The sequence below is a fragment of the Mycetomoellerius zeteki genome, unplaced genomic scaffold (genome assembly GCF_001594055.1).
Source record: "Mycetomoellerius zeteki isolate Tzet28-1 unplaced genomic scaffold, Tzet1.0 scaffold421, whole genome shotgun sequence".
NCBI classification, from domain to species: domain Eukaryota; kingdom Metazoa; phylum Arthropoda; class Insecta; order Hymenoptera; family Formicidae; genus Mycetomoellerius; species Mycetomoellerius zeteki.
The window spans coordinates 1,038,766-1,053,922 of NW_017257416.1; the positions used below are offsets into that span (position 1 = coordinate 1,038,766).

At 35.9% G+C, this 15,157-nt stretch overlaps 1 protein-coding gene across 1 annotated transcript in view; it reads left to right on the forward strand.

The window, feature by feature from the left end:
• LOC108726446 (cell adhesion molecule 2) overlaps nucleotides 1-15,157 on the forward strand; it is a 90,050-nt gene that overhangs the window by 70,468 nt on the left and 4,425 nt on the right. The window contains exons 6-8 of the mRNA XM_018454019.1: nucleotides 2,340-2,473; nucleotides 10,658-10,770; nucleotides 10,992-11,065. Coding sequence (XP_018309521.1) covers nucleotides 2,340-2,473; nucleotides 10,658-10,770; nucleotides 10,992-11,065 — 321 coding nt within the window. The remainder of the gene's footprint in view (nucleotides 1-2,339; nucleotides 2,474-10,657; nucleotides 10,771-10,991; nucleotides 11,066-15,157) is intronic.

The following is a 15,157-nucleotide window of genomic DNA, read 5'->3' on the forward strand; positions in this document are numbered from 1 at the left end:
ATCGGACACGGAGATGTATATATACAGAAATAAAATATCCAATTTTCTATCAAACATGTATAAGTGTAAGATAAAATCACAGACATAACTGGATTTTATATCGAGGATAATTTAGCTTTTTTTTTTGCTGCCAGACACAGCTATTCTTTTTTTCGTTTGCATAAAAATAGATATCTGATTGCGTTTTCATAGCTGATTACATCTCACTTTCTTCTAACGGTCAAACTCTTGCACTTTTTTCTTCTTTTTTTCCATCTCTTCTCACTAATGTGCAAGTTCGATCGCGTTCCCGATGTCGAGCGAGTTTCAACGGGAATAAGCGAGCGTGAATCATTCGAATTTATTTCGTCGCCAAGCTGTCGGCAAGACGATAACTTTATTGCCAAACGTTAAAACATGCTAAGAGTTAATTGCATGAGAACTTGCTGTTTACTCGATCAATATCTATGTCCGTTATATATTTGTCATATCAATATTAATTATTCCATTTTTGCAAGAAATACTTTTTTTCGACGGCAAAATTTCAATTATAAATTTCAATTACATTTTTTGCTTTTCATAATAATATCTATCATTTGTTTGTCTTTTTTGTCCATCATAAATTCAATAAATTTATTAAAAAATTCAAAAGAATTTTTATATATTCTTTATATTAAAAAAAGTTTTTTCGCTAACATTTTATTTGAATTGATTAAACATGTAATAAAAACGGTAACTCATGCATACTGGAATAATTGAATAGTAATTCAATTCATTTAAAATTAATCAACTGAAAATAAAAACAAATAAACCGCATTTGTTAGTTGAAAACGTTATTAACGCAGCTTCCGGCAGTGGAAACGTCAGTTAGGTAGGATCGAGAAGATGGTTATTGTAAGACCTGGAATGGCTTCGTTGAATATTCCGAACGAAGTGTCGCGGTGGCTTTAGAAGCTTATCCAGAAGATGCACTTTTATCGGGATGGTATCTTCGAGAGTGATTTTGATAAAAATTATCCGGTCGTCTTAGATTAACCTACAATGGAGTTGATTTAATTATAATGGAGAAAACGACCACGGAAATCAAGTTTTAATGCGCCAAGAAATTTCATTCTGTTTCTTTTATAGTATATACACATATATGTATGTATATATATATATATAATGTAAAAAACACATCATTTTTAAAAAATTGATATTAAATTTAATATACATTATATTACCACGACTAAGTAATATACTCGCAAACATAATCGATGTATACCTATGGGTATATACCTATATAATTTCTTTAAATAACACTAAAGAGATTAATGGAAAAATTCTCAATTTAGAGAGAAATTATTTTGCAATGTTATAGAAATCTTATTATTTTACGTATTTTCCGCATATAATTTAGCAAAAAAGATTAAATTCGAAAATACGATACCGTGCATCAAAATCTTTTTAATTTTAAATTTTGTTACAAAAAAACAAGCCATGTAAAAAGGTCATAAAATTATTTTAATTTAAAAAAAGCAAAGTTAAAAATTAAAATCAAGCTTTAACGTTAGTTTGTAAATAACAGAGAGCATCTATTTTCTATCTAGAGAATACTCTGTCTGGCAGAAAATATATGCATCAAACAAACGCGTGTTCGGCCCCGGCCGTCGTCGTAAATTTCGCGAGTGTTTCCCAAGCGAGCGCACCTAATCCCCGATGCATTCTTATGGAGCTCACTTTCCCGGCTTCGACTATTAATCGTGTCTACGCGACGGCGTATTGTACGGCCGCTTCATTATGAAGAACATTAACGCGAGCGGCACGTATACGCCAAAATTTAAAATGCACGAGATCTAAAGCTCGGTTAATAAACGCGTTTAGTGGTAGTAAAACTTCTTGCTAATGGCGCGCCCGACTTTATATGCCTTACCATGCAAAGTTCCCAAAGAGAAAAGTTGTTTTTTATGCCACCGAAACAATGTGGGATTTAGTATTAGACGTCCTGGGCGAATAAGGCCGAGATAAGCGACCGCGTTCTGAGATTGTCTCTTCGTGCTTTTTCTCTCTTTCTCTTTCCAGAAGTTAAGAAGGTAATTTCTTTTGAATAGTATTTGCAAATTTTATTTCTAAGGAGATTATTTTATACATGTATTTCAATTTAGAATTACAGAAAAAATTGTGCGCGAATATTTCTTTTCGATATATATATATATATAGTACTATATTTACAATAGCATTATACAATATGTATTTCTTTTCTGTCATCTTAGAAATGAAACAGTAACTTTAAGTCGAGCTAAAATAAACAGTGTCACGTCGTATAATTAACGCACACGTACCGCGGGTACATCTAACAATTTTCTCAAATTGTTCCGCAGCACTACCTCAAGAAAGGCCAACGATAACTGGAGAGGAAAAGGTGTACGCCAGCGGAGACGTGCTCGCGCTGAATTGCACCAGCGGCAAGTCCCATCCTGCCGCAAAACTCAGATGGTTCGTTAATGGTCAGCAGGTGAGTGCAATAGTTTTTCAACGTTTATATTTTTCGCAGCATCGGGGAAAACGTTGCACAAGGTAAAAATGTCGTCTGCGCAATAAACCTTCAATCATTTTAGTCAAAGATAATATGGATAAACAAGCTAGATGTACGGCAAGAAAAAAATAAAATGGTCGATGTTATATTATTCCCAATGTGATATATTTGCCGAATGGGAGCGTTTACAGCGTGTACCTGCTGTCACACGGATGACCAAGCTTGCACAAAATCCATAGGACATGTATGTACAACGGTGAAGCTTGGAATAGCACGTGGATAACATTGGTGGGCAGAAGCGGTCACGCGTTGGGGTTGGACGGGTTCGGTACTAGTGAGGGGATGGAAAATGTGTGTGTGAGAGGGAAAAAGAGAGAGAGAGAGAGAGAGAGAGAGAGAGAGAGAGAGAGAGAGAGAGAGAATGGCAAGCTGGTTCCACGGTAAGCCGACTGAGAGTTCGACCGTCGCGGCGATGTGGCTCGATTTCATCGCGTAAGCAACGGCGACGCTTGATGAGCCAAAGCTCCAATTAACGACTGGCGAAACGGATCCCTCGTACAGCTGCACCGGCCATCACTGTGCGCCGATATTCCAGTACTTGGAAGCCTTGTAATGCGCGATCAGTGTAGCGCCGTGGTTTTGCCCATCTATATTATTTTCTTCTGTCGTTAATTTCGAACTCCCCATTTGCAACCCCGTGGAAATAATCGCGAAAATCGGACAAAAGGAGGGTCAAAAGCACGCATTCAAAAAGAGACGAACCGAGAAAAAAGGCTCTCTAATTAATCCACGACGCGCAATAGAGACGGCTCAATTTGCGTTTGCGGTGGAGGAAGCTACCGGGAGAAAAATGAAGGGTTTGCGCGAGTCTCCGCTTAATTATTATCTCTCCTTGCCGCATGATGATCTAAGATAAATTCGGAAATGGAATTTATTCTTGTCTCAGTCGTTCGTTTCACTAGTATTTTTGAATTTAACACTCGCTTGCCGTAAGTCGGTCTTTGTTTTTCACGTAGCAAAAACGGACACGCGATAAATCCACGTAAAGATGCGCGCGCGCGCGCGTGTGTGTGTGTGAGAGAGAGAGAGAGAGAGAAGGGGAGAGAAAGAGAAATAATGAAGAGAGAGAGAGATAGAGAGAAAGTTCTATTCGGCGGGTGGGATTCTTATTTCTCTCGTTTTACGTTATTATTACAAAGTTTCCTTTCTCTCGCCACGTCACGAATAATTCAATCCTTCTATCGCTCGAGGCCGCCGGAGCTTCTATCGCATGCATATTGATGTATCGTTATCGGCGTTGCCGGGTGAAGAAAACCCGGACGTACTTCTTGGCTCTAAGCGAGAATAGGGAAGAAGTTCGATAAAATCGTTGAAGATAAATGGCGAAAATATCTCCGGTTTTTTTTTATCCCGGTATACTCATATAATTATTTTTGTCTGCCCTATTAATGAGAATAATAGAGATAGTTAGACATACTGGAAATAATATCTGGAAATGATATGAAAATTAAGCTATAAAAAGAATACGGATTAATCCGACAATTAGTATTTTTATACCCCAGCAAAGAAATGTGAATTATGAAACATTATTTTGTATGGATGTTTAACATATTTTTTAAATAACTATTCTGTACAAACCTTTAAATGTACAATTCCATCAAAAATCCGCAAAAAAGAATTATGTTAATTAAAACTTTTACTTTTTAGAAATATCATAATAAGGAATTATTTAACGTACTTATTCCATTTAATATTTGTCTGGATTCTACTTAATTTTTTCAAAAAATTGTGATTAAATCAATGTACATAATACATTCTCAAATATTAAATGTTAAATCGGAAATTAATCAATAATTTACAATAAGCTGTTAATAGTGATTTTAATTGGGGTACATCCTAAATAATCATTTACATAAAAAAAATGAGGTGACTACATCCAAGTTAATCTTAACTTAAATAGAAGAAGGATTATAACTTGAACATATAATAAAAAAAATGCTGACAGTTTTCGCTATTTGTATTCTTAATGTTACATTAACTTAAGTATACAATGGAGCAAGTGTTGTTATAACTGACAATGAGTGTTTCTCTCAGGAGGATCGTAACATACCGAAAACATGGAATTGCGGCGTCTTGACTATTCAATTTGTGAAACTTGAAATGGGTCGTCTTTTTCACCGTTTACACGAGAGATTACCCGTTGGCCGCGAGGCGCCGGATGGAACCACGCGGGAGAGTGTCAATAAACGACGTTCTTACGTCGAGAATAGGCAAATCACGTTACGTAAAGTGCAAGTGCTTTCCGACGAAGCTTTAAAGACCCCCGAAGATTACGCCAATATAACGAGCGACGTTCCTCTGGAGCCTTGCAGTGAATCGCATGCGGCGGCGCTGAAACTTTCTTCCTTATCTTTCGGACTCCGGTCTTCCTTTTCCGCGGGAAACACACCTCTCGCGCTTATGCCTTCTGCCTCCTTTCGAACCGTTTTCCTTTCGAGAAAACTTTGCAACGCTCCCAACGACGTCCATTAGAAGTTGCGCGAGTTTAGTATAGCACTTAACAAGTAATATTGTTTCGGAAATGTTCGTGTCGCGAGACTCGAAAAACCTGTTATCGCGAGTCAAGTAATCTCACGAAAGGAAAAAGTTCGATCACTTGCCAACTTGAAGAATATGTCGTAGATGAGTAGCGTGATAAGAGAATCGTATTGTCATCATAGAGTGATGATAAAGGCAGTTATAGAGACTGAACATTCGATCTTTAGTCTCTTTCTTCAGTTTTCTCCAAATTTATAGGTTTTATTTCGTTTTCACGTTTACGATCAGTGAATATAAAATTTTGTATTTAATTTCTACTATATTCTCTAATAATATAAAATACATGAGAAATGAATAATGTAAACAAAAATATAATAGCTTACGTCTTGTTTTATGGACGTAAGCAATTTTTTTTTAAATCAAGTACATCTGATATTAATTTTTAATCAACTTATGTAGCTGATAACAATTTTTAATCAACTTATGTAGAGATCATCCAATTTTATTATAAATTTTTATTTTTTATAAATGAAAATTTATTATGGAATATTTTACATTCATTGTATATATATATATATATATTTGCAACCATTATAAAGATTAAATCAATATTTTTTACAAAATCCAATTGAGTTTCCTAAATTATACCATCACAAGATAAGACTGATAATTGACAATAATAAAACTAATAATTGATATCAGTACAAATGTAAAATGCAAAAATATATTTGAATCAATTTTATTTTGACGTCATTTGTCTTTTCATTGTTGTTATTTAATAATTATAAAATATTTGATTTTGTTCAAATAAATTAGTAATATTAGATATTAATTAATTATTAGGTATTAGTTAACGATTTCTTTTATTAATCTTATATTTTCAATTATTTTCATTCATAAATTCAATACTTTGAAAAAGAATACGATAAAAAATACTTATAGGTAGGATTTCCTACCTATAAGTAGGAAGCTACAATTTCTAACGTTCATTTACGTACAGAACAGTGTCAAATAAAAAATATAATAAAAAATATGTTAAGTGATGCGCATTCGCGGCAACTTTCCCCTATATTTTGTGTTACAGATGTATTAAGTGCATAGTTTCTACAAAAAGTGATTGATATCGATACTTTACATATAAAAATGATTGTTTTATGTATACATATATATATATATATGAAATAGTTCAATAGACCAATGTTTAACAATAGAATTTATAGTTTAAATAAAAATTTTCTCATTTTATCTTAATTATTTTTTTAAAACACGTATATTTCTTATTGAAATAATTTTTTATTCACGTTAAATTGTCGCCAAAAGTTTTATATTACATTCAAATACAATATAGAGAAATCCACAATATTTTCATTTGTTAAAAAATACATGTAATATATCCTTAATAGTTACTACATTATTCAGTTTTTATTTCAAGAGAATTATTTATTTTGAATATTTTTATAATGAGAGAAGAAATAGTTTCATCAAATATTAACTTTTATATATCTATATAGCTGTGTTGTATAAAATTTAAAAAGCAACTTTTCATAACTACAAATATTCTGACTTTTTCTTCTACTCTTTTAGTCGCGTATAAGAAGATAAGGTCATTCCGGATTATGACATGGGAAAAAGCGAGAGACCAGCTGCGTTCCAAATCCCTACTTTCGTGATAACCACGCGCTTTTTAACCCTTTGTCATCGTATAAGAGCGGCGAAAATGGCAGCACTCCTCGAGGGTCGTCGCCATACCGGCCAAATGAGTATTTTTACGAATTATGTTACTATAAAAGAAAGTGTTCTACGTTGTAGACTTACAATGCCGCCGGCAACACTTGGCCATAACGAACATTATGTTGTAGTCGTGGTTTGTGTTTGCAAGGGATGGCAACAGATGGAGAGTAATTTTGCTGGTCCTAATGAATTATTTCTGGCCAAGCTATTATACTAGTCAGTGCGTAAAACAAAGAAACGACTTTTCGCGTTCGTGTGCTTGGTCTGAGTCCAGTTCAAAACACAAACACGTTTATTAAAAAAAAAAAAACTATCATAAAGCTATTGCGTTACAATCGAAGATCATGACTTGTAATATGATATCGGAGAATTTGCGCGAAAGGTTTCGATAAGGAAGGTAACAAGAAACTCTTAGAGAAGGTCTTGTTACCATATTGGAACTTGTTACTATTTCGATGGAGAACAAGTGCAAAAGAAAGAGGCAAAACTGTAGGGTAGGAATTGTATATATGTACGGCGTGAGAAAATCGTAGAAAGAGAGAAATTGGAAACGGTAGCAATTGAAACGAATACAATCAACGGAATTAAGATCCAAATAGCTGAAAAATGATTTAATCATCCGGCTTTTATTTCCTTGTTATCCCACTTTTCTCTTTTACCGAGCGCGCGCCGAGACGAATTGCCGGACGACGACTGTTCAAAGATAGCGCGTAAGTACGCCGTAGATATGCCAAGGAGACGACGAAATTGCACCGTATTTCTACACAAAGTAGAATATATGTGCCGAATGTATAGTGTAGTTGCGTCAGGATAGAGAACACGTCTGGCTACAAAGGGACGTATGCATCCTATAACAAAACCCAGGTGGAAGCACTGCAGAATTCATAAAACGATAGGGAAAACGCAAAGCGTTAGAATTTATCGATAATATGCCGATATACGACCGCTGAAATATTTCGACGTGTACTCGTAATGTTACCCGCTAGATCTTCGTTGTTCTTGAGATGCCGATGTACTCTTTTGTACATCATCAGCATTCTTTCGTCAAGAGACGCTTATCCATCCTGGGAGAGGAAGGGAGGGAAGAAGAGAGAGGAACGGCGACTGCCCTCGGTAACATTTAAACGACGTCGAAACACGAGCTCGTCGTTTTCGGCCCATTTGCGTAGCTGTGTCACAGCAGTCTCGCGATTTCGTTAATTACGAAATTCTGCGCTTCAAACGAGCGTCGTAACGACGAAGTTCCGTCCGTCAACTTTCGCACGTTCCGCGCCGTTGCTCGTCTTGCTTAACACGCGTACACGCATAAGCGCGGCCCATACCAAAGTTTTTCGTTTTCGCAAAGAAAATATTCAAAAACCTATAAAATGTCATATAGGTACACGAAAAGAACGGTTTTGCTGAAATATTTAAAAATTTAGTTAAATATCAGATCCGAAAATAATTTTGTTAAATTATCAAAACAATGATGTAGGTCACCCAAAATCGATTGCTAAAATGTCAAAATTATTTGCAACATTGCTCAAGCTTGACATTTTAACGAAATTATTTTGATAGTTCAATTATTTTCAGATCTGTATCAAAAGTTCAATTTTTAAATACTTGAGCAAAATAGTTTTTACCATGTACAGTTTGGCGAACGCGAATGTGTGTATGTGTGTATACGCAAAGGTGGCTTATTAATAGAAGGCAATGGGGTTGAGTCGCGACTTTCGAAAATAGACGGTAAAACACATAGGGTACAGTTATACACGTGTAGTGAAATTGGAAGAACGAAAGAGTTGGATGGAGAAAAGGCGGTGCGGAATAAGCGAGCAGAATTGTGTCGCTGTCGCGACAAAAAAAATGGAAATTCCAGTCACATAAAATACGACATACGGGTATAAAGAACTTGGAGGACTTGAATTACAAAGCGAGATCCGTATATCCGACTGTTGCATGAAGTCGGAACATGGATGTAGCGAATCTGACAAACGCGTCTGAAGGGACTGTTGGAAGGTATCATTAATACATTTCAACGCGCGTTTTTCAGCCTAATAAAAGTAAATAGTAAAAAATATATATCTGCATTAATTACGGTTTTCCATTCTATGTATGTGGCATTGATAAGATATAGGACGCTTTCACAATAAATTTGTATTGCAATTTTGCCATTCGAGATATACTCGCAATATATCGTAATCACAAATGCAGCATTTTATCTGTTTATTTATTTAGTCACAAATTGAATTGAACGATTCCAATCTTGCGAGAGACAATGCTGAAAGTATAGAATAACAATTGCTTTTTTTTTCGCTATATGTAACATATTTCTCTATAACATATTTTTACTAATCCTACTTTCAACATTTATTCTCGTACAAAGTTTAGCAACAGTTTCTCGGTCATCCTATATTTTACGTCCATTAAAAATTGTGCTTTTTCGTAACGAATGTTTGTTATAACATTTAATGCGTCTCATATATAATAATAAGAACTTTATTCAGGATACCGACATTGTTTGCCAGCACGCCTGTTTACATTTAATTCCATTTCGACACGATACTCTGTAATCATGCTCGTGATAATCTCGAAGCTACCCATGCCGATATTAACTTCGTCTCTAAACGATATTTGCTCGTTTTATTCGCGTTGCACGCGAAGCGTTGCGCACGGTGTGCATCTAGTAGAATCGGCGCAATCACGTCGAAGCATTGCGCGGCTGCATTATCGTCGTCCTGCGGCGTCACATTTACGCTCCTCGTTTCCTCCTCAATGCGTTTGCGTTCTTTGAGGCGATACAACAATGTACCGGACGCATATTGCACGCCACTCCGACATCTCTTGCTTCTTGGCAACGCAACAGAGTCTGGCTTACGATTTATTAGATGTATAATTACCAGGCACGTATATATTCCCTATGCTCTGAATTTATGTCGTCCTTAAGGATCAGTTCCAACGAGAATCACGCTTAATTAACACACAGGTTGTTTAAATATTGAGATATAGATTTTTAAAGGACTATTTAATTGGCTACCAAATGTTCTACATAAAAAATGTATTTAAATTAATTTTTTTCATTTTGTTCTATTATCTCTTGAATCTTCTTTCTCTCGATGACACTTGAGTTGAGTAAAGTAACACAATTTTGTGATATAATACTATTTTGAAGAATTATAAATTATTACTACTATTTGGAACTTTGAATGGATACAATAATACCACTGAGTATATATTACTTGAATTGAGTAAGATAACGCAATTTTTATTCATAGATTTTAGTTCTCTTCATTGTGAACAAAAACGCGAAGAGATCCTAATCAAGAACGATAATTGCGAACGTTGGTATAATTTAATAAAATATTCGCGAAAGGGTGCAAATTAAATTAATCGGTCGCTGATGAAGTTACATTATGATCCATACATATTATAGTCGCTAAAGTAAAATATTATACATATCAATTAAATCAAAGAATAGTGAGATTATCGCCTAAAGTACGTGTTTTTTATTCCGTAATATATTTACGTTTTTATATAAAATATTTAGGCAATTTTCCAGTCATGAACATGTAATTTTCATGTAAAATTACATGCATTTTTTTCAGTGTATTTTTTATTTTCTCAACAATTTGTCAATCTTATTAAACTTAATGATAATTTCTCAGATAGAATTAATTGTACGAGATTAGCATTAATCTAGATTGACGCGAACGACTCTAAGAAACAACAAAGATTTATTTATAGCAAGGTAGTTGCTCGTTTATTCATATTTCAAGCTCGTAATAGCAATTGATCGACGGAACTTCGCGACGAGCGACATTCATTCTTCCTCGATGCTGCAAACGGAAAGTTACTTTCAATACGACTCGATTCGATCACCGCGAAAAGAAATGTTGTGAACGATGATTTTTCCAGGTGAAGCCTGATTCGGAATTGGTGTTCGAACAGCACGGGCTATACTCGACGATATCGAGTCTACTGCTTGAAGTGGAGCCGGGTCATCTCGCCAGCGACAAGATAAACGTCAGGTAATTTCGGTGTTTACAACGTACCGTATATTTCCGTCGTTCGACAGAGCCGTTGCCTATGGCACCTCGGCGCATACTCCTCATAAATATACATCGCTTGCTCGCGAGTAGGGTAGCTCGTTTTACGCGAGTTTCGCGCGATAGAACGCGATAATTTATCCTTCCGTCTGACCGGCCACCAACGATCCGACTTCGAAGAATGATAAAATGTCTTGTTGCAGGTGCGAGGCGACGGTGCGATCGACCAACGAAGTCCACGAGCCGTTCGTCGATATTCGCAACACCGAGGTCTTTGGTAAGCCCACGTGACACAATACGATCGATATACAATCGGCGAACGAGTCGCGATCGAAGCTCGAGATCACGTGGACGAAATAATGACATCGTGATTATAGACGCTCGAGCCTGAATCTGATTATTTCAATCAACCTTCAGTTAAATAGATTAAATACGCGAATGAAAAGAAAAATTTGAAATTAGCGTTTGATTAATAAATAATTTTCCTTCTTGTTAAACTTATTTTAGTTGTATTTTTGATACAGCATAAAATAATATTAGAGATAGAGTAGAATTGTACATACTATAATGTGATATGCCGTAAACATATGATAATGCATAAACGTAATAAAACACTTACAGAATCAGAATTATATCTACAAAGTTAATATTTGTGTTTAAATTTTCTGTTTTATGTCTACATATATATACTATTTTACTAAACAGAAAGTGTATGCGACATACATGTAGTAAATGACTGACAAATTTAATAATCATAATTCAAAAATTTTAATTACATATATAATTTAATACAGCTATGTCTGAGAATAAATTACATGCTTGCAATATGAGAACAAAATTATTTACATTTACAGTATATCTTTATCAAATTACTGTATACAAATGCATATGATTAAATAATAAACCATCAGAAAATGAGAAAATTCGAAAAAGAGAAAAGTGAGGAAACTAGTGCGAATAAAATTTAATATTCGCTTGTGTAATATGATAATATTATATGTGCGACATATCATATATATTCTCTCTTATAATTTAAATATAAAATTAAGATATATATATAGCACAGAAAATTTATTTTTATATACATTCTTTATGTCCTAAATTTATTCTTTACATATATATAATTACTTTATACTTTGAAACATTTAAATCATGAATAAAACTCCGTCTCGACTATAGAGTCTATTTAAAACGGTCTTCAATAATTATACATCATAAATTAAGAACCGTTTTGCTAAAATAAAATTTAGTCGGATTTTCCAACACTTCAACAAAATCTTTTCGTGTAGAATATCATACAGCGAAAGTAAGTACAAATTAGACATTCAAAATCACAATATTTAACACATTTCGTGCCAAGTACAGTAACAGAAGTAAATGAAGCTATACTCCGGTGAAGGGTGTTTGTGCTTGCAACAACTTCGGTTTATCGATATACCGTATACATTTCTTTCGAGGTAACCACTCGAGGAAATGTACACGCTTTATTATTTCCTGGCATGCGAAATTAGCATGGGACCCGCGCGTTACAGCGGGGCCCAACTAATCGACCGACTCGGTTCCCGCGGGGAGCAAGGGTTGCGGAGAAATTAAGACAATAATTTACAACCGTTACCACCTGCCCTCGCAACACGCTCTCACCCAGCTGCACCTGCAGTTACTTTATCCTTTCCTTCGCCCCGCCCCACTGGATTTGCTCGCGACCGCGCGTTCGTTATCGTCTAATTTCTACTTAAATTAGTTCCAACCACTTATATCACTTTCCTCTCCTTGTTTACCTTCTTTTATCTTTGATATCCAGGGCAGCGCTATGAAACAATCGACAGGCAAATTAGGTTATATCTACATTTGTAATAAGGTCAAAATTACAGTGGTGCGAAAGCATCTCGTTTCCCTGGCATGAGGTGTCGCCGATAGGGAAAATCGGATGGGCGAACCAGGGGGATGAAAAGGTGGGGATGAATACGTGATTCATCAGATCGTATACAGTGGTGTGTGTCTGTATGCATTCGCGTTCCCGACCAACAACGCTCCCGGCAACGCTCGGTGGAACGGCGATTAAATATTTATCAACTAATCCCTCGCGTCACGCAATTCGAGTTACGATAAGAAATTCACGATTTGCGCGCGGTGTTACAGCGCGCAAATACGCGCGCACACGCTCGCGGACACCGGACGTATGCCGATATACATATATCACGAGAGTTTTACCGCAATAGTATTTTTCGGCTCGCTCGATGGACCATAAATCGACTTTTCGCGAGAGCACTCGTTTACACGCGACGCGACGGCAATATTTCGTGGCGATGTAAGCAGACTATTTTTCGTGGGAACGCGCAGACACTCGCAGTTGACTAGTCGTTGAAATCGCAATAGCAACATCCGAGAGAGAGAGAGAGAGAGAGAGAGAGAAATAGTTGCAAGAGGATCACTCTACGCCTGCAGCGTTGCACTCTCGATTCGGGTCAATTTTAACCAGAATGAGCCGCCACAGCCGATCAGCCAGCGATTCACACTATTTCGAACGCATATCTCTCTTTTATTAGGGCCACAAAGGTAATCAACGATTTACCACATTTGTATATATACGATTGTATTTGCTGAACGAAAAATACGTCGAAAAATATACGAACAGTGGAACACCTGCCGCGGATATATTTTTTGTTTTGTAATTTAGCGGGTGTTGTTACGTGTCGCGCTCTCTATTTTTGTAAATTATAGCCGCTGGAATATCGGCGTTAAGATATCGGAAACGGTTACAGGTGACACAAATTGAACAGCGTATTGTTTTAAAGAGTAACCGATAATTTATCGCATGGCGATGCAATTGGCCAGCGATAAAGAAGATAGAGAGAGAGTACATCGAAAAATACTTCTTTCAATAAAGAAAAAGAAATAGTACATGAGCCGCATAAGTTATTTTGCGTATATTACACGGAAAAATCCATTTTGCTAAAGTATCTAAAAATTTCGCTAGATACAGATCTGAAAATAATTTTGTTCAACTACCAAAATATTATATGCATTGTTAAAAATTAAAGAATTAAATTAATTTTATTAAGTTAAGTAACATTTGGTTATTTTTAACTTCCAAGTGTGTAAAAGTGTATGAATTTTATTACAAAATATGTGATTAGAAAAACGATTTAATCATTCGCCAACTTTCCCCTAAATTAAATTTGAATTAAATTTGCTACACTTCTTGAATAAATTGTTTAATTCCATTGTTTCAGTTAAATTAACGGTATATTGAGTAGGAGCAGTGGTGACCTGTAGAAATAATTAAAAATAACTCAAATTGGATATAATTTGACATTTTGAATTTAACAGTGTAAAAAAGCTGAAACATAAAGAGCAATGCTCCAATTAATTTTAGTAATCAGCTTGAGCGTTTTGTATAATTATTTTGATAGTCCAAAATAAAATGATTTTCAGATATATCTGTATTTAACTCAATTTATAGATACTTTAACTGAACTGTTCTTCTCACGTGCATCAGAGTGGTGAAATTTCTTCCAACGATACGAGCAGTAATTGCATTCCGATAAGAAAGTAAACGTTTTCGATTTTACGACGAGATTTTTGAGAATGCATCGCGAGACCGTGACGACCGTAACGACTCATGCATTACGAATGCGCAATGAGAATGATCAAATGTGCGTTAGTTGCATGCCATCGCGTCACGCCGCGCAATACAAATCCCGCGGGCGGGCGGAAGGAATTACAATGCATATAATACGCGGCATTTGACTAGCTCCCCGTATAACTACGCTATTGTAAATCGACAAACATTTCGGCGCATACACAAATGCGGCCTAGTTATCGGGATATTTTACCGTCGTGCCGCGGTGGTAATGCGTCTGGAAATATTCGGGTTATAAGTCGGGCCAATTCCCACATTGTTATTTAACGCGAGACAAGTTCCGCACAAAATTCCTATGGAAATGATATAACTTTGATCTATATATATTTAATTTTGCAAAATTGGAGGATCAATGTTGGGCGTAGGAGTGAGTTTTCGCGAGCTTGAAGAAAATGAAAATATCCGTCCTGCTAATCTATGAATTATTCATGTATTTACTTACATAAATAATAGCGATCGATGATAATCTTTATAACATTGTCGTAATCATATCTGCAATTTACAACAAAACATTACCGAGAATGCCCATTAACGAAACACGAAGAGGAGACGCGTGCTTTTATCGTCGCTAGATACCCCAAAGGTACTCGGCCTAATTACATAAGTGGGCCTCCGAATATCGACCAGGCGAGTCGAGCGTAGCACGACACGAGGTAAAAGGGTAAAAGAAATAAACGCGAAGGAGCAACGCGGGGGAGAATCTTCCACGCAAGAATAAGAGGGAAA